Source organism: Xenopus laevis, chromosome 6S (genome assembly GCF_017654675.1).
Source record: "Xenopus laevis strain J_2021 chromosome 6S, Xenopus_laevis_v10.1, whole genome shotgun sequence".
Taxonomy (NCBI): domain Eukaryota; kingdom Metazoa; phylum Chordata; class Amphibia; order Anura; family Pipidae; genus Xenopus; species Xenopus laevis.
Window position 1 is genome coordinate 137,003,430 of NC_054382.1, and position 20,928 is coordinate 137,024,357.

Genomic DNA, 20,928 nt, shown 5'->3' on the forward strand with positions numbered 1-20,928 from the left:
TACATGGAGGGTACATTGGGGTACATGGAGGGTACATGGGGGTACATGGGGGTACATTTGGGGGTAAGTTCACTTTTCAAACAAAAGCCCCACAATGTAGAGGATATTAAAGTTGAGTATTTTGTAGACCAATGGAAGTATGTGCCAGTGCCATGGGGTCACCCAATGAGAGAGTGGGGCACAAAGTGTCAGTAAATTACCTTCAGTTGGTGAGTGAGTGGCAGGAGGCTGGTGACGTTCATGTGACACACGCGGCCTCTGATGCCCAATAAGAGTTCAGCTCGTTGGCTGATCAATGTCAGGCTCTCAGGGGCACAATCCAGGGAAAGGATCCTGCAAAGTCCAAACATAGAGACATTAAAGGGATACTGTCATGGGAAAAAACATTTTTTTCAAAATGAATCAGTTAATAGTGCTGCTCCAGCAGAATTCTGCACTGAAATCCATTTCTCAAAATGCAAACAGATTTTTTTATATTCAATTTTGAAATCTGACATGGGGCTAGACATATTGTCAATTTCCCAGCTGCCCCAAGTCATGTGACTTGTGCTCTGATAAACTTCAATCACTCTTTACTGCTGTACTGCAAGTTGGACTGATATCACCCCCTCCCTTTCCCCCCAGCAGCCAAACAACAGAACAATGGGAAGGTAACCAGATAGCAGCTCCCTAACACAAGATAACAGCTGCCTGGTAGATCTAAGAACAATACTCAATAGTAAAGTCCAGGTCCCACTGAGACACATTCAAAAACAGCAGCCTGCCATAAAGCATTTCCTAAAGTCACATGACCAGGGGCAGCTGGGAAATTGACAATATGTCTAGCCCCATGTCAGATTTCAAAATTGAATATAAAAAAAATCAGTTTGCTCTTTTGAGAAATGGATTTCAGTGCAGAATTCTGCTGGAGCAGCTCTATTAACTGATTCATTTTGAAAAAAATGTTTTTTCCCATGACAGTATCCCTTTAAGGGCAATGTTACATAGTGCTGGGGGGCTTTGCACTTTCTCCAGGAATCTTGAGAGATGGGGGTGCAAGAGTAACTATGTGGGGTTATTTATCCTATTGGGGGTTATTCTGCTCAGGGTCATTGGCACCACTTGGACTGATCCCACTGAGGAGCCTTTGCTTGTGGCCAAGTCACTAACAGACAATGTTGTTCTGCGCGTTTGGGTTTAGTGGTGAATCTGGCGCAGAACCTGCTGCTGCTGCTCAACTGCAAACAAATCCCCTCCCAAAATAAGGAATAATATCAGGGATAAGGGCAAATACTAGTGTCTCTTTCCCTCTTATTTATCATTGTTTGCACTTGGTCTTATTTTATTGTAGTAATAATAATAAAGTGATTATTTCTCATACAAGAACATAGAGAATCTCATTTCTGTAGATACTGAAGCATTAGCTTCCCACCAAGAATAAACACTGAGATCTCTCCCACTGCGAATCCCATTTCCCTGCATTTATACTGGATATTAGATACATATATATATTTATACTGGATGTTTATATTTATACTGGGTATTTATATTTATACTGGATATTATATATATTTATATTAGATATTATATTTATATTAGATATTATATATCTATACTAGATATTATATATATTTATACTGGGTATTTATATTTATACTGGATATTATATATATATTTATACTGTATTTATACTGCATATTATATCTATATATTTATATTTATACTAGATATTATATATATTTATACTGGATATTGTATATATTTATATTAGATATTATATATATTTATACTGGATATTAGATATAAGATATTATTATATATATATTTATACAGGTATGGGACCTATTATCCAGAATGCTCGGGACCTGGGGCTTTCCGGATAAAAAAATTGTTCGATCGTATGATGAAATCCTTTGTATCTAACGATTCGAACGATTTAATCGATTGATCGAACGATTTTACTTCTAAAAACTCAGCCAAATGTTGCCTATAGGTTCTAGGAGGTCCCCATAGGCTAACATAGCAATTCGGCAGGTTTAAAGTGGCAAAGTGGCAAAGTCGAACTTTTTTAAAGAGACAGTACTTTGATTTTCGTGGTCAAACTTTTTTACTTTGAATCGAAGTCGAATTTAGGCCTATTGGATGGTCGAAGTACCCAAAAAAATTTTTAATTTGAAAATTCCCTTCGACCATTAGTAAATGTGCCCCGAAATATATATTTATACTAGATATTATATATATTTATACTAGATATTATATATATTTATACTAGATATTATATATATTTATACTGGATTTTAGATATATATTTATACTGGATATTTATATATAATATATATTTGGATATTTATAGAGCTGAATGTAACAGTTTCACGTCAGTCTCACCGGCCCCCGAGTCTGAATGTTCCATGTGCTCCACCCTATGTGTGACATCATCAGACGTGGAATGTTATTATTCCTAGTACAGACTTGTTACTAAATGACCCGGATTTATTAGGACTCACCTCAGCAGCTGGTTGTGCTCATTCCATATCCGAATTGTTTTGTCCTTTCCCGAGGAAATCACGAGCCCCAGAGTGGGGCAGGAACACAGACCTGGAATCCAAAGGGAAAGAAATGAGGGGCTGACAGGAAAGAGCTGGGTGGGGAGCGGGGGTCTATACGTGGGGATTGAGGTCTATAGGTGGAGAGCGGGGCAGGACAATACTTTATACTGCTGGGAAACACAGTGCAAGGGTTTTTTTCAAGGCAAAGGAAAGACAAAATGCAAATGCTCCAGTTAATTGACCATAGAAATGTTGTTTGGTGCAGGGATTTGTTGGATGGATTTGTTATGTATCGAATATTTGTTATGTGGAGACTCAGACTTCCCTTTGCAATAACTGTCAGCTTACATGTTACTCTGCATTCACTCACACTATCCCTGTTCATTCTTGGGCTGGTATTTACTGCACTAGATACTCCTTACTCATGTACGCTGCAGTTCTGGCCAACACCAAACTTCATTGCCTTTATCTTCCCAGTGGGCCAAAGGCACTGACCTCAAACGAAACTGGTGCCCCAGAAACTTTCCCAACACTGTGTAACCGCAGCCAAGGCTACCCTAACCTACAAACCTATTACTCATGAGTCACACTCTAACTGGAGCAGTGCATGTGATGGAGCAATGTAGTCGGGGAGACAGGTATGGGGTGCAGTAGCTATTGGGGGGGGGTAAGAAAGACTACAGGGTAGGGCCCATCTGGAGGAACCTGTGATCTGGTCCTGATGGTCATTGGAAGGCGAGTGATCCCTCCGGGTGGAGCTCTGCAGGCAGTACTGCACCAGACTGGAGCTGCCACTGGATTGGTTGTAGAAGGAAACAAAAAGCTGAGAGCCAATCAGGCACATTCTCTCAATGGGGTGGGAGCAGAGAAAGCTCATGTAGGGACTGAGACTCTCCTCACTGTGTGGAAACATTTGCCAGGTCCTAATCCTCAAATCTGAGCCTGAAATAAAACAATTGCAAGAGAAATGACTTTCCAGTAAGTGATCATCTCCTTGTACAGACAACTGGGGAATCATTAATGGCCAATAAGTGGCACACACGCTTGACCCCCAATATTGCCTTTGGGGAATTGACTCTAAAAGCAATGAAACTCCTTCCTCTTGTTTCTCCTGAGTTACCCCACAATGGGAGCCCCTAACCTCATAACCTTTCCTACATGTTTTTGTATTTATTGTTTTTGTTGCCCCAGTATATATTAGTTTTTTGCACCAGACATTAAATGATATAACATTATGGTCACTATTACCCAGGGGATCAATGACTTGCACATTTGCTATAAGTTCTGGCTCATTAGAGATCACTAGATCCACAATAGCATTTTTTCTGGTTGGCTCCTCAACAACCTGTGCCATAAAATTGTCATGTAACAGTTTATAACCTTGTTCCCATTAACTGATCTGGCAGTACCGTTACTATCATTAACTAGCAGCCCTTTTGCCTCAGGAGCAGAAGCCGGGGGTGTAACTACCACTATGTCCTGCAGATGATCTACAGCCCAACAGAACCAACTCTCCCCATCAGCCCAGTGGGTCTTGTCTCTTGCCTTAAACCTCATCTTCTGCCCCATATCATTTTCCTTGGATCTATCTGTCCCTTGGGAAATTTCTATTTGTGCCATGACAGAACTTTGGGGCATTTTCTGCTTTCTACCCCCATTTCATTGCTTGTCTTGCCCTCAGCGAGTACTTACCAGCAGACAGAACCAAGTTGTTCTCTGGACTGGACATCAGGGCTGTCACTTTAGCCGGACTGTGGGCTTCCAGGTGGCACAATACCCTGCGGGGGCACCAGTCACACACACAAATGGTGCCGTCCTCCAGCCCAATCACAGGGAGAAACCTGTAAAAACAAATCATAAAGTCACAGTATCCAATGACCTGCAACACACAGAACCAGACACCCAGAACAGTCTAATGTAAGTGACAAGGAGGAGAAGAAGCTCCTGGTGCAAATAGAAAAGGCTGCTAATTTGGGTAAAGTAATGATAATGGGGGATTTTAATTAGCCAGATATTGACTGTGCATTGAACCCCTGGGTAATAGTGACCATAATGTTATATCATTTAATGTCTGGTGCAAAAAACAAATATACACTGGGGCAACAAAAAACAGGAATTTCGGAAATGCTAATTTTAGTGCTTTGAGGGCTGCCCTACAGAGTATTGATTGGGGCATTAGGTTTTCTGCTAAAAAGACAGAACAGAAATGGTTGTCCTTTAAAATGATATTAAATCATTACTGTTCTCAATTTATTCTCTTAAGGACTAAACGTAGAAGCTCTAAGAATCATCCTGTGTGGCTTAATACAGAAGTAAAGAAGTTAATGGGAAAGAAGAGAAAGGCATTTAATAACTACAATTCTGTGGGAAGAGAAGCTGAATTTAATGAATATAAACACTGTAATAAATGTTGTAAATCAGCAATCCGGAAGGCAAAGATAGGAAATGAGGAACTGATTGTGACACAGGCTACGACTAACCCCAAAAAGTTTTTTAAGTATATTAATAGTAAAAAGATGCAGGTTGAGAGTGTTGCTCCATTAAATAATGGTACCAGTATGGTTGTAACAGATACAGATAAGACAAATGTGTTAAATCAGTTCTTTTCTTCAGTGTATACAATAGAGGAGTGTGAGTTCCCAGGCTCACTTTATAACTGCACTGATGGCTCAGCTCAATCATAATCTCAGCATATGATTCATAAAGCTTCAGTTATAATGAATGTAAACAAGGCTCCAGGGCCTGATGGCATACACCCCCGTGTTCTAAGAGAGTTTAGTTCAGTTTTAGACTGGCCCCTATTTCTGATTTTCTCAGATTCACTGTCATCTGGTATGGTGCCTATGGATTGGAGGAAAGCTGATGACATTCCAATATTTAAAAAGGGATTACGATCTCAGCCTGGCAATTATAGGCCAGTAAGTCTGACATCTGTGGTAGGCAAATTATTTGAAGGCTTGTTAAGGGATCACATTCAAAATGTTGTCCTAGTGAATGTCATTATGAGCAGCAATCAGCATGGCTTTATGAAGGATAGGTCATGTCAGACGAATTTGATTGCTTTTTATGATGAGGTAAGTAAGATGCTGGACAGTGGGGGGGGCAGTAGATCTATTTGGATTTTGCCAAAGCGTTTGATACTGTGCCCCACAAACGACTGCTTCTAAACTAAGGTCTGTTGGGCTTAATGAAGTCGTTTGCACATGGATAGGAAACTGGCTACAGGATCGGGTACAGAGGGTGGTTGTTAATGGGACATTCTCTACTTGGAGTAAGGTTCTTAGTGGGGTCCCTCAGGGCTCAGTATTGGGGCCACTTTTATTTAACTTGTTCATTAATGACTTAGGGGAGGGTATTGTAAGTAATGTATCAGTGTTTGCAGATGAGACAAAACTATCAGCCCAATTAATTCCATCCAGGATGTGGCACTTGCAACAGGATCTTGACTAACTGGCAATCTGGGCAGCTAAGTGGCAAATGAGATTCAATGTTGATAAATGTAAAGTCCTGCACCTGGGATGTAACAATATCCACTTATACCCTTAATGGGACTGCACTAGGCAAATCCATAATGGAGACGGAGCTTGGAGTCCTTGTAGATAATAAACTTGTCTGTAGCAAGCAATGCCAGTCAGCAGCATCAAGGGCAAATAAGGGCTTGACTTGTATTAAATGGGGCAGAGAGTCACAGGAGGAGGGGGTCCCACTGTATAGAGCACTGGTAAGGCCCCATCTAGAATATGCCCTACAGTTTTGGTCTCCAAGTCTCTCACATCTGTTCGCTTATTCCTTTAGATTGTCAACTCACGGGGCAGGGACTGATGGGAATGTGATAGCTACCTTAGATTGTAAGCTTACTGGGGCAGGGACTGATGGGAATATTATAGGGATATTTCCCCTTTAATATCACACAGACACAGTATTGGGGTTCCTATCAATCTGAGGAATCAGCTGTATAACAATAATACATGTATATTTAACTTTGGCAGTGTCTTGACTGAACTCATGTCACACAGGGGAGGGATATGTTCCCTTTAATATAACACCTCATGTCCAGGCTTTGGTAGAAAGAGAAGGGCAGAAGTCTGGACAGACAGTGACTAAACCCCTGTTGTGCAGTATTGTTACCCCATTGTACTGAATGATATAAACACAAGTGGATTTTACCAACTGAACAATTATGGGGGAGTTGGATTCAGCAGAATTCTCCTGCATGTGGGGCCCTGTGCTTGGATGGGGCACACGAGGAGGAATATGAGCAGCCTGGACTTGTGTAGAAATGTATAAAACAAAAGAAGGGGATTTTTTGCCTTGGATATTACATACAATTATCTGTTAGAGTTAACATATAACCTTGTCATGATATCTTAAGTACTTGCTATTAAGTTTCTCCTAGGACAAATCAACTCTTATTTATTTTATCTCTTATTACTTTGGTTTTTCCTTTTTCTATTCGTCTGTGTATTGTATTTGTGCTTAAATATGTAGGTGTGTGCACACATGTATGCATATATAGAGGGGGGGGAGGTTTTTATTATTTTTTGGGGGGGATTTTTTACATAGTCAGATTCTAACAAAGGCAATGGGTTGGACTTCCATTAGTTTATATGATTGTTACATGGACAAACCCAAATCTCCTAATGGGTTGTCCTTTATCTCAACCTGGATCCAATAGATATATATATATTCACATGATATAACCTATATTTCAGGTATATCAGTATAGGTAGGTAATATTATATCTTGTATTCAAGCCTTTTGGTGTTCTCATTTCAAGTTTTAGGATCCAGAAGGCTTCCGTTAGATTAATGGAATGTAGTGGGTCTCCCTCAGTGAATGGTGCCTTTACCTGTTCAATGACTGTAACAGCCAAGTCCTGGACACCTCTTGTAGAACATAGAGCAAAATGTTTGCCCACAGGAGATCCCTCGTCTTTTTTATCTATCGCCCTAATATTCTCCCTAACCCATTCCTTTAGGTAACGGGTTGTGCGTCCCACATATTGTTTCCCACAACATTTACATTCCAGTAGAGAGATAACTCTCTTAGTGTTACATTTATAGAAGCCATAATTTTGGAAAGTCCTCCCAGTAACATTGGACTTGAAATCGGGTCCTGTGGAAATAACTGTGCATGTCTTGCATGGCATTGTCCCACATCTGTATGTAATATCTGTATGTAATTTCTGTATGTAATATCTGTATGTAATATCTGTATGTAATATCTGTAATATCCAAGGCAAAAAGTCCCCTTCCCCTTCTTTTGTTTTATATATTTTAGCAGAGTGTGGTTGGTTTTATTAATATATAAAGCATAATAAAGTATAAGAAAATATGAATTTTTTTAGCCGCAATAATTTTGATAACCAATAGAGGTCGCTAGAGATCTATAGTATATAATGCATGTGCTCGACTCATTTTGTAAGCCTATGATTAAGGGAAGGTGTTCCCGAAACGCGTAAGGCCTATGTATTTCTACAGTGCCCAGCAATAAAAACCTGTTTTTTACCAGAGTGCCGTCCTCCTGTTCATGTATTTACTGTTGGCAGTGTGTAAGTGTATGTGTGTGAGTGTGTAAGTGCATAAGTGTATATGTGTGTTAGTGTATATGTGTGTGAGTGTGTAAGTGTATATGTGTGTAAGTGTATGTGTGTGAGTGTATATGTGTGAGTGTGTAAGTGTGCCAGTATGAGAGCACCGTGTATGAGAAACATTAGGGGAATGTGCCCAGCTCAGACTGACAGGCAGAGTTTGAGGAGCTCCGGGGGACCTGGAGAAGGTGCTTATAGAATTCCAGATGTTTCTGTTGGGCTGAGTCCAATTAGGCCCTGCCAGAACCACTCACTTCTCTTCCCATTCCCATCATGCTGCATTGTTTCTCATTATCTGATACGTCTTCCCTCCTATCCCACTCTCTGCCAGGCAGGGCCAGAACTAGGGGTAGGTAGAGTAGGCACATGCCTAGGGCAAAAAACTGAGGGGGTGCCAGGCACGTACCTGCTCTGTCGCCTACCCCATGTCCGGTCCCATCTCTCCTCGACTGGCACTGGCATCTTCCGCGTAAATGCGCGCACACATTTCATACATGCTCACTGGAGCGCACTTTCACGCATGCACAGTCGAGCGTGCACAGAGCCGGCGCATTGGCCCGCCAGTCTGCCTAGGGCGCCTGCCCGATTTGGCCCGGCTCTGCTGCCAGGCTCAGGAATAGAACTGGGGGCCACACTGAGTTGAAAATCTTTTTAAAGTCTAAAAACAGGAAAATATTTTTCCATGTTTTATATTATGGACATTAACCCCCGATGAGGTTGCGCAGGGATTAGATCTGAAGGGTGCGGGTTTTGCATGAACCCCCGCTGGGCTCTGCTTGAGGACATGGTGCTGGGCTGGAGGGTGAAGATTGGCCTATTTAGGATATTATTGAACAGTTTGCCCATTGTGCTGCCCACACACATCCCTCTGGAACTGGCTGGCTCATACCCACTCCCCACTTAGTTACACAGTTACATAGTTACTACACAGTTACACAGTTACATAGTTACATAGTTACACAGTTTCATCAGGTTGAAAAAAGACAAAGTCCATCAAGTCCAACCCCTCCAAAGTAAAACCCAGCCCCATACACACAGCCCTCCCTACTGTCACATAAATGATATATCCCCATATCTATACTAACTATAGAGTTTAGTATCACAATAGCCTTTGTATTATGTCTGTCATTGAAATCATCCAAGTCCCTCTTATAGTCATTAACTGAATCATCACCCGGCAGTGCATTCCCCAACCTCACTGTCCTCCTCACTGTGATGAACCCCCTACTCTGTTCCTTTAAATGAAACTTCTTTTCCTCTAGTCTGAAGGAGTGTAGATGGGTGCTGTGAGGACTTGGTTCCACACCTGATTTTTTACACCTTCATTTCGTTGATGAATCTAGAAAGGTTTGGAAATCCTTAATTTTCACCTCCAGAGCATGACGTTGTCTTTATCAGCTGGGGAATTTTACAAATCCCAGATGTTGCCATTTTGTATATGGGGGGGATTTTTCTTGAGCCTCCATATTTCCTACTCTCTGTGTCACGCCCCCTATCTCTCGTAGCCTCAGTGTAGGAACCCATTATGTAATGATACACTCGCTGCTTCTCTAGGGCCAAATGAATGAGACAATACAATTTCTGTGTGTCTCACATCTCTTGTACATGCCACTGTCCCTACACCATCACCAGTCTCACCTGTTTGTGTCTCTGGCAGACGTATTTCCATACTTTCTCTCTTTCACCATTTGTGTCCAATCAGGTTGTACCCTCTGTTCACCAGCAATGGCGCAGTACAGACTCAGGCACAATGGACGAGCCTGGCAACTGCCAACGTTTAGGGTGTTCATGATTATCATGGGGTTCTCCAGGGAGCTGGCCCTCAGGAGGTCTCCATTCTTCAGTAGGACATACACACTGTCAATGTAAGCACAGAACTCTATTGCCAATGGGCAGCTCCCACACTCTTCTAGAGGAAGACTTGAGATTAATTCCCCAGTGGCAGCAGCCAAAAGCCTGATGGCCGAGTCAGAGCACAGACAGGCAACTCTTGCTCCAAAGTGCCCCAGGCTCATTTTCATGTCCGTGACACTTGTTCCCAGAAGGGTGTGATAGTGGTAGAGATTCTGTACCTGCCACAAATCGAGGCAGAATTCGGAATAGGAGAGGACAAACATTCCATCAGCTCGGAAGGCCTCCAAGCCAAGAAGCGGCTCTGCCAGGACCTGCTCCCCAATCTGCTCCTGAGTCTCCAAATCCCAGGTCCGCAAAGACCTATCTTCTGAGCTGGAGAAAAAACAGGATCCTGAAGAACCGAATGAAAGAGCAGTGACTGGACCTGGAGAAGGAGAGAGACAGAAAAAAGGTGCTACTGAAACTGCATACAAAGGGTTTAAACCCATATTTACACAATATAAGATAAGAAACTGTAGCCACAGACTGGGGGAGAGGAGTGAAGAGACAGAGGGACAAGGACTGAGAGGAAGAGACACCAAGACAGAGAGAATAATGGCCTATAAAATACCGCCCAAAATAAAGCACAAATTAACGCACAAAATAACGCATGCTATAAAATACCGCCCAAAATTCAGCTAAAATTATCTATTAAATGTCACTTCTTAAGTTAGACAAGTGAACTTTTAGTGAATCGATGGTTAATATAAAAATATAAGAAGTGATAAAATTTTTAAGGCGTGCTATAAATAACCTTTAGTGAATCGCTCCCAGAGAGAGGGACTGGGGAAAGAGAAGTAAATAACAGAGGGACTGGGGGAAAGAGAAGTAAATAACAGAGGGACTGGGGGAAAGAGAAGTAAATAACAGAGGGACTGGGGGAAAGAGAAGTAAATAACAGAGGGACTGGGGGAAAGAGAAGTAAATAACAGAGGGACTGGGGGAAAGAGAAGTAAATAACAGGGGGACTGGGGGAAAGAGAAGTAAATAACAGAGGGACTGGGGGAAAGAGAAGTAAATAACAGAGGGACTGGGGAAAGAGAAGTAAATAACAGAGGGACTGGGGAAAGAGAAGTAAATAACAGAGGGACTGGGGGAAAGAGAAGTAAATAACAGAGGGACTGGGGGAAAGAGAAGTAAATAACAGAGGGACTGGGGGAAAGAGAGGTAAATAACAGAGGGACTGGGGGAAAGAGAAGTAAATAACAGAGGGACTGGGGGAAAGAGAAGTAAATAACAGAGGGACTGGGGGAAAGAGAAGTAAATAACAGAGGGACTGGGGGAAAGAGAAGTAAATAACAGAGGGACTGGGGGAAAGAGAAGTAAATAACAGAGGGACTGGGGGAAAGAGAAGTAAATAAGAGAGGGACTGGGGGAAAGAGAAGTAAATAACAGAGGGACTGGGGGGACTATATTCACCTGTGTGGGCCACACATACACCTTTTAGTTCTGCTGATTTGCCCCAGATTTTGATGGAGCCGTCTCTGGAGGCGGAGATTAGGGTCTGATGAGCTTCTGAGTATACGAGTCCAGTGATTGGTCTGTGGGGATGGAAGATCCTCAGTGTTTGTTCCTTTATATTGCGCAATACAGAGAACCCCAACACTTCTGGGTCCCCAGAAGCAACAGCCCCAAAAGCACAGTTGTCCCAATGTTTATTATATTTCAGGGCTTCTCCAGCCGTCACTTAGTAGGGGCCGGTACCCACACCAAACAGAATGTGCCCATTAGACTCCTCATTGTGTCTCATACAAGTCAATAAGTCACTATATGAGCCACACGCTGGATGGAGAGTCTGATGTGCCACTATCTGTCCAAACATTGGAGGGGAGGAGCCTTTAGTTTGGCCCCACCCTACAGTGGAATCACTGGTGGCAGAGAAGAGGATCAGAGCAAATTACCCAAACAGAAGGGGGAGGAGCTTGTTGCCATGTGAGTAACAAGGGGGGAAGCAGATCCTGTGACTGCTGTGGTGACCCCATGGGACCCTAAATAACATGCAGTTTCCATAGTATCTACCCAGAGGGGGCCCTACATTTTCAGATACAGTTAGGGGTGCCACCCTGAATCCTGGCCTTTCTGTTTATTTCTCTTACTTCCCTATTAATAATAATATTGCCATCAAAAATGTCTAAATGTACTTGTGTGATTGTCGTTGGCAGTAAAGCCAGTTCAGCACATACAGGGGCCGAAAATCTAAAAATCCTATAAAAATTCCCAGCCAGGTGTCAGCCTGTAGTACAGGGGCTTATGCGATATATTGTGCTTTACTATAGGATTTAGGGTAACGGAGCTAAAGAGAAGTCTGGGGCCCTCGTGGTACCTCCATTACTGGGTCACTGTTTGGATCATTGTTTTCAGCAAAAAACCCTGGATTGCACCAAAGGCTGTAGGGCCCCCCAAATGAATTAAAACTACAACAAGTACATTTGATTTCTAATTCTACTACTATGTGTCAGTTATTACTCACTAACAGCACATCAGAAGTGTTACTCACTGTTATTAATGGAAATAATATTAATAAAGACCCCCCTCCCCTGTATTACACAACCCCAGGTACAGAATAGTTATATACTGTATATATATATATATATATATATATATATATATAGTCAATAAAGTACCCCCTATTGTAAAGTCACAGAGGAGTTCAATGACCATATAAAAGTAGGAGGCTGAAGGCTGAGTTATACAGGGAACTCCGAGGTAACTTCTAATTTCCTCATATTTTCCAACAAGGGGCAGTTTATTTATTATAATACACACCTATGAGTCATGTGACAGAAATGACATCACTAAGAGCCGTTTATAAGGATATAATACACAAAAGCCATGAATATCTTGTAAATTATATCCTTATAAACAGTGAGTTCTGATGTCATTTCTGTCACATGACTCACTGAAACTTGTGTATTATAATAAATAAAGTACCCCCAGTTGTAAAATATGAGGATATTAGAAGTTACCTCGGAGTTCCATGACCTGTATAACTCGGCCTTCGGCCTCGTACTTTTATATGGTCATGAAACTCCTCTGTGACTTATAATATCCTTATATTTTACAATAGGGGGTACTTTAGAGAAGGAGGGAGATGGGGAGAAGAGAGATGGGGAGAAGAGAGATGGGGAGAAAGAGAGATGGGGAGAAGAGAGATGGGGAGAAAGAGAGATGGGGAGAAAGAGAGATGGGGTGAAAGAGAGATGGGGAGAAAGAGAGATGGGAGAAGAGAGATGGGGAGAAGAGAGATGGGGAGAAGAGAGATGGGGAGAGAGAGAGATGGGGAGAAAGAGAGATGGGGAGAAGAGAGATGGGGAGAAAGAGAGATGGGGAGAAAGAGAGATGGGAGAAGAGAGATGGGGAGAAGAGAGATGGGGAGAAAGAGAGATGGGGAGAAAGAGAGATGGGGAGAAAGAGAGATGGAGAGAAGAGAGATGGGGAGAAAGAGAGATGGGGAGAAGAGAGATGGGGAGAAGAGAGATGGGGAGAAGAGAGATGGGGAGAAGAGAGATGGGGAGAAGAGAGATGGGGAGAAAGAGAGATGGGGAGAAGAGAGATGGGGAGAAAGAGAGATGGGGAGAAAGAGAGATGGGGAGAAGAGAGATGGGGAGAGAGAGAGTTGGGGAGAAAGAGAGATGGGGAGAAAGAGAGATGGAGAGAAGAGAGATGGGGAGAAAGAGAGATGGGGAGAAAGAGAGATGGAGAGAAGAGAGATGGGGAGAAGAGAGATGGGGAGAAGAGAGATGGGGAGAAGAGAGATGGGGAGAAGAGAGATGGGGAGAAAGAGAGATGGGGAGAAGAGAGATGGGGAGAAAGAGAGATGGGGAGAAAGAGAGATGGGGAGAAGAGAGATGGGGAGAAAGAGAGATGGGGAGAAAGAAAGATGGGGAGAAAGAGAGATGGGGAGAAGAGAGATGGGGAGAAGAGAGATAGGGAGAAAGAGAGATGAGGAGAAGAGAGATGGGGAGAGAGAGAGATGGGGAGAAGAGAGATGGGGAGAAGAGAGATGGGGAGAAAGAGAGATGAGGAGAAGAGAGATGGGGGGAGAGAGAGAGAGATGGGGAGAAAGAGAGATGGGGAGAAAGAGAGATGGAGAGAAGAGAGATGGGGAGAAGGGAGATGAGGAGAAGAGAGATGGGGAGAAGAGAGATGGGGAGAAGAGAGATGGGGAGAAGAGAGATGGGGAGAAGAGAGATGGGGAGAAAGAGAGATGGGGAGAAAGAGAGATGGGGAGAAGAGAGATGGGGAGAAGGGAGATGAGGAGAAGAGAGATGAGGAGAAGAGAGATGGGGAGAAGAGAGATGGGGAGAAGAGAGATGGGGAGAAGAGAGATGGGGAGAAGAGAGATGGGGAGAAAGAGAGATGGGGAGAAGAGAGATGGGGAGAAAGAGAGATGGGGAGAAAGAGAGATGGGGAGAAAGAGAGATGGGGAGAAGAGAGATGGAGAGAAGAGAGATGAGGAGAAGGGAGATGAGGAGAAGAGAGATGGGGAGAAGAGAGATGGGGAGAAGAGAGATGGGGAGAAGAGAGATGGGGAGAAGAGAGAAGGATAAAGAGGAGCAGAATGGAGGGCAGTAAGTTTGGGATTGTAAGAGAGCCGACACAAACGGGGGGACGCAATGGGGTGACACAGGCTGTTGCCCTAATAAGAGCAGCTCCATCTCTCCTGACAGCACTTTACTAGAGCCGCGTGTTACCTGAGGTGAAGGTTGTTCCACACTCGCCGGAGCTCTCCGTCCCTCAGGTCATACTCCCACACGTCAGCCCCACATGCAGCGAAACACGTGTATGTCAGCTGTGCAGTCGAGTCCAGGGCAATAATGTTCACCTTGTCTGTGTCTTTCAGCCCTTCTTTCAAAAACTGCTGACGAGTGAGGTTCCAAGAGCCCGGACTAAAGGCCCACACTTGTACCCCACCAATCCCCCCACTCAGCACTTGGTCCCTCCCTGGGTCATACACACAGCACACGACCCCCTGGGCCACCTTACATTGAGAAATGGGTGTAAGTGTTGCCTCCAGCACCAGCAGCTCCTGGTGAGCCCAAGCCACAAACTTGTTACTGTGCCAGGCAAACACAACACCACAAAGTGGCCCACAAGCTTGAGCACAAGTCTGCACTGTCCCATCCATGTGCTGCTGCCGGATCAGTCCATCAGAATCCAGAGAAAGGAACAGGTTCTGTTGGGAGATCCAAGTGACTCCTCTCAAAGCTCTGGGAAAGGGCAAGTGGCTTAAGAGCTGCAGTCCGTGGCCAATCTCTCGTGGCTGGAAATCTGCTCTTCTCACCTGTGGATGAACAGAAAGAACCCTCAGAGCTGACAAGGTCCCGCCCCGGAGACACAAGCACTGCTGTAGGCAGTGTCGAACTGGGGGTCCTGGGCCCACTGGGACTGTTACCTTGGGGGCCCCCACACAGTGTCAGACTGGGACACAAGGGGCCCACCCAAAGACCTTAGACCAGGGGCCACTCTCAGTATTATTATTCTTCCTCTCCTCACTCAACCTCTATTCCCCTAGTCTCTTTCTTTTACAGACTATTATCTATTATTCCATCTATTTATCCTCTTTGTTCTCATAGAAATAGGGAATGACCATGAAATAGGCCAAATGTTTATCAGCAGGAGGGGCCACTGACACCTGGGCCCCCCGGGAGTTTTCCTGGTCTCCCTGTGGGTCAGTCCGACACTGCTGTAGGTAAGAGCTCTCCTGTGATTCCCCCCACGTACAACTGTCAGTTATTGGAGCCCAAGGGAAGGGGCTCAGGTGGCTTCTCCTATTGGTGGGATCAATTGGCTCAATGGTTACACTGGAAGGGGTGAAATGAAATCTCAACGGAAACCTGTTTTACATTTACATTCAGGTTTTGTTTCTGGCTCCCAAATAACAATTGTATAGAAATTGTATGGAAATTGTATAGAAATTGTATAGAAATTGTATTAATTGTATGTGAGAGAGAGGCTCGTAGATTAGGATTTAATGGCACCACTTACCTTTGTCATTGCTCCTCCCCACAAATACTGAGCCCTTTCCTTCCCGTTCTGCAACGACTCCGAATTCCCTACAAGACACAGTCTAAGTTATTCTAATATTTATTAGTAATGGAGCTCAGTAATGGGGGGTATTGGCTCCTGTAGCAATCAGTCCTTCTGTCTCACATCATACTCAGTCACACTATGCATCACTGCCTTAAAGGACCAGTAACATCAAAATAAATGGAAACAAATCAGTTTGTATATGTCGAATAATTAAACTCCAGTACAAAAGAAACTATAAAATCACAAAGTCTTTATGAAGAAATAACTGACTGAAACTGCACTTGTGGCGACAGGGCGACTATTCATCCCGCGGCGCGTCTCCTCCCTGGCGCTTTACTGACAGTGTGAGAAGCTGCGGATCAGGGAGAAACTTCTGTAGCCGTTACAGGTGAACTGACCGTAGTGTTTCCCGCCAGACTTGTTCTCACACTGTCAGTGAATCGCCAGGGAGGAGACGCGCCGCAGGATGAATAGTCGCCCTGTCGCCACAAGTGCAGTTTCTGTAAGTTATTTCTTAATAAGCATTCCTCCCAACTGTCCCTTTTTCAGAGGGACAGTCCCTCTTTTGACAGCTCAACCCGCAGTCCCTCATTTGTACTGGAAAGTCCCTCTTTTCTCTGCACTGAACAGCCAGAAAAAGAAACAAAGTTTCTCACTTAATTGGCCTTTAGCAGAGAGCCCAGAACAGCCAACAGGTGCAACTAAGATACTTTGTAACAATTTTGAGACACAAAAACACAGTTTAGATAAGGAGAAATATTTTCAAACTTTCATAACCTGCCAAATTTTGTAAAACAAACATGGTAATTAGGGGGTGTGGCCACAGAAAGGGGTGTGGTCAAACATTTTGCTGTTCTACATGGTCCCTCTTTTTACTTCCAAAATGTTGGGAGGTATGAATAAAGACTTTGTGATTTTATAGTTTCATTTGTACTGGAGTTTAATTATTCGATATATACAAACTGATTTGTTTCCATTTATTTTGATGTTACTGGTCCTTTAAGGAGAGGGAAGAGCTTTGCTTTACTGCAAGTCGCACCAATCAGGGGCCCCTAGTCCCAGTGAGTTACAGGAGGAGGAATAATTAAATAATTACCGGGGTGTCTCAGTGTGTCCCGGGGTCGCTGCACCAGAGGCTCCTTCATGGGGAGTTGGAGGAGACTGGGGGGTCGCTATTGGCTGTGGGGGTCGGGGGTGAGTGCGGGGGAGGGGTCGGTACTAGAGAGAGTCAGTCAGTCCGTCAGGCGGGCGAGTCCCGGGGTCGGTGCTGAGTTCGCTGTGAAATCTCAGGAGTAAATCGCACAGTCAGGGGGTTGCTATGGAGACTGGACGCCGAGGGTGGAGCTCTGAGAGAAAGAATGAGGCGTGCCCGCTGAGTCACGTGTCCTAATGAGCGACCAATAGCGCTCTCTTATCTCTCTCCTGAGCCCGCCCACAAACTAACCAACCAATCCCCCTCATTTCCCTCCAGACTCTGTCTTTTCTGTTACTGCCCCGCCCCCAGTTCTGTCCAATTCCCACAAACTCTCTCCCAGTCCCTCAATTATTTCCCACACCGACCCCTCCCCCTACTCTCCTCTTGTCATTCCCATAATGTGGGGTCCCTTTAACCCTTTCCTATTGGCCCACGAGCTCACCCCTATACTCTCCTCCCCTATATTCTGCACCCCTATACTCTCTCTCTCTCTGCATACACCCCTATACTCTCTCTCTCTCTGCATACACCCCTATACTCTCTCTCTCTCTGCATACACCCCTATACTCTCTCTCTCTCTGCATACACCCCTATACTCTCTCTCTCTCTCTGCACCCCTATACTCTCTCTCTCTCTCTCTGCACCCCTATACTCTCCTCCCCTATACTCTGCACCCCTATACTCTCTCTCTCTCTGCATACACCCCTATACTCTCTCTCTCTCTGCATACACCCCTATACTCTCTCTCTCTCTGCACCCCTATACTCTCTCTCTCTCTCTCTGCACCCCTATACTCTCCTCCCCTATACTCTGCACCCCTATACTCTGCACCCCTCTCTCTCTCTCTCTGCATACACCCCTATACTCTATCTCTCTGCACCCCTATACACTCCTCCCCTATACTCTGCACCCCTACACTCCTATACTCTCCTCCACTATACTCTGCACCCCTCTCTCTCTCTGCATACACCCCTATACTCTATCTCTCTGCACCCCTATACACTCCTCCCCTATACTCTGCACCCCTATACTCCTATACTCTCCCCCCCTATACTCTGCACCCCTATACTCCTATACTCTCCTCCACTATACTCTGCACCCCTATACTCTGCACCCCTCTCTCTCTGCATACACCCCTATACTCTCTCTCTCTCTGCACCCCTATACTCTCCTCCCCTATACTCTCTCTCTCTGCACCCCTATACTCTGCACCCCTCTCTCTCTCTGCATACACCCCTATACTCTATCTCTCTGCACCCCTATACGCTCCTCCCCTATACGCTCCTCCCCTATACTCTGCACCCCTATACTCCTATACTCTCCTCCATTATACTCTGCACCCCTCTCTCTCTCTGCATACACCCCTATACTCTCTCTCTCTGCACCCCTATACTCTCTCTCTCTGCATACACCCCTATACTCTCTCTCTGCACCCCTCTCTCTCTCTCTCTGCATACAACCCTATACTCTCTCTCTCTCTGCACCCCTATACGCTCCTCCCCTATACTCTCTCTCTCTGCACCCCTCTCTCTCTCTCTCTGCATACAACCCTATACTCTCTCTCTCTCTGCACCCCTATACGCTCCTCCCCTATACTCTGCACCCCTATACTCCTATACTCTCCTCCACTATACTCTGCACCCCTATACTCTGCACCCCCTCTCTCTCTCTACACCCCTATACTCTGCATCCCACTGTCTCTCTGCACCCCTATACTCTACACCCCTATACTCTCTCTCTGCACCCCTATACTCCTATACTCTCCTCCACTATACTCTGCACCCCTATACTCTCCTCCCCTATACTCTGCACCCCACTCTCTCTCTCTGCACCCCTATACTCTGCACCCCTATACTTTTCTCCCTTATACTCTGCACCCCACTCTCTCTCTCTTTCTGCACCCCTATACTCTACACCCCTATATTCTGCACCCCACTCTCTCTCTGCACCCCTATACTCTACACCCCTATACTCTGCACCCCAATCTCTCTCGCTCTCTCTATACCCCTATACACTGCACCCCCCTCTTTCTCTCTCTCTCTCTGCACCCCTATACTCTACACCCCACTCTCTCTGCACCCCTATACTCTACACCCCACTCTTTCTCTGCACCCCTATACTCTGCACCCCACTCTCTCCATGCACCCCTTAACTCTGCATCCCATTCTATCTCTCTGCACCCCTATACTCTCCTTCCCTATACTCTGCACCCCAGTCTCTCTCTCTACACCCCTATACTCTGCACCCCACTCTCTCTCTGCACCCGTATACTCTACACCACTATACTCTGCACCCCACTCTCTCTCGCTCTCTCAACACCACTATACTCTGCACCCCACTCTCTCTACACCACTATACTCTGCACCCCACTCTCTCTCTCTGCACCCCTATACTCTACACCCCTATACACTGCACCCCACTCTGTAAACTGAAGGTGTTTTGTACAAGTTGGGCTTTTTATAGCAATTCTAGGAAGTTTTGGTGGCATTGTTTTACGGGGATATGCAGATATGAATTCAGTAGATCTTGTTTGTGAAGAGCCTGGATGGAAGAAACATCGATTTTCTCTTTAGCTCTTCTGGAACGACTGGATTTTGATGCAGTAACAGTTTTTCAATGTTTGTACTTCCCATTTGTCAAAGGTTATTTCTTTCCATTCTGCTACAAACCTCCTTAATCTTCCTCCAATCTGCCTGGCATCATGGAAAGATGTCTCCTGCTGAAGGTCTGAACGTTCTCTCCCTCTACTAGATCTTCCTCTGAACTGACTATAGCATTTATCCTTTGTACCCCTTTGGCTTTTCTACTCATTCCAGTATCTGTAGGAAGTAACAAACCCACAAGTATGTAGATGCCTGGACATTCTTTTATTATGGGGCAAGTACCTCACTTTGATGCTACATCTGCAGCCCATGGCTTTAACCAATTGCTCTTCTTGCTGAAGTTGTAAAGGCTGTAGACCAACACATCTATGGAAGCTAAAGGAGCTTCTGTAAGGAAATCAGCTGCTGAAGACAACATAGGGAGACTTGCCAGTAGCTTGTCCCTTGTCACATCTTTCTTTAAAGCTTTCTCTAGCTGCGTAATCTATAACTTTAATGACCCGGCAACTGAGGTGGCCACCACTGCAGGCTTAAACCCGGCTGCTGCTGCTGCTGCTAAGAAGGCTTTCCTTAAGGCACCATCAGCTTTCCTATCCATTGGATCTCTATGTCCCACACTATCTTCAAGGGGAAGTGGGTTTTTTTTTTAATTGTTACTGGAAGATCCAAGTTTGGGCCATTATCCCAAATTTTCGATTTCTTCATCTAATGGGAAACATTTTGGGTTTCTTGGTTAGCAAAAAGCTTGGTTGATTTATTAGGGGGTTCTGAAGCCTCCTCCAATCCCACTGCTTCTCTCAGAGCCAAGATCAATATCCTCTATAAGAAATAAATCTGAATCAGAGCATTCTCCTTCCTCAGACTCAAGCTTATATTTGCAAGAAGAAGCTTCCACAGATTCATCTGATGAGAGAGTCTGAGAGAGGACTACCTTCTGCAGGTATATACTCTGCTTAGTTTGTTTAATGGACTCAATGGACACTTGCACCTTTCATCCATAATACCAGATCCTCAGACCCAGACACTTGACCTGCAGCATTTTACATCTTTTCTTTACAAACAGCTTGTCTGACTTTACAGAAGGTTTTC

At 44.5% G+C, this 20,928-nt stretch overlaps 1 protein-coding gene across 1 annotated transcript in view; it reads right to left on the reverse strand.

Moving 5' to 3' along the window:
• Positions 1-17,677, reverse strand: part of LOC108695493 (WD repeat-containing protein 97) — a 41,477-nt gene extending 23,800 nt beyond the window's left edge. Inside the window, exons 1-9 of the mRNA XM_018224048.2 lie at positions 17,138-17,677; positions 15,997-16,064; positions 14,703-15,292; positions 11,428-11,549; positions 9,754-10,393; positions 4,218-4,366; positions 3,231-3,467; positions 2,484-2,574; positions 201-333 (exon numbers count right to left, since the gene is read on the reverse strand). Coding sequence (XP_018079537.1) covers positions 201-333; positions 2,484-2,574; positions 3,231-3,467; positions 4,218-4,366; positions 9,754-10,393; positions 11,428-11,549; positions 14,703-15,292; positions 15,997-16,064; positions 17,138-17,186 — 2,079 coding nt within the window. The 5' untranslated portion in view covers positions 17,187-17,677. The remainder of the gene's footprint in view (positions 1-200; positions 334-2,483; positions 2,575-3,230; positions 3,468-4,217; positions 4,367-9,753; positions 10,394-11,427; positions 11,550-14,702; positions 15,293-15,996; positions 16,065-17,137) is intronic.
• Between the last annotated feature and the right edge of the window lie 3,251 nt (positions 17,678-20,928).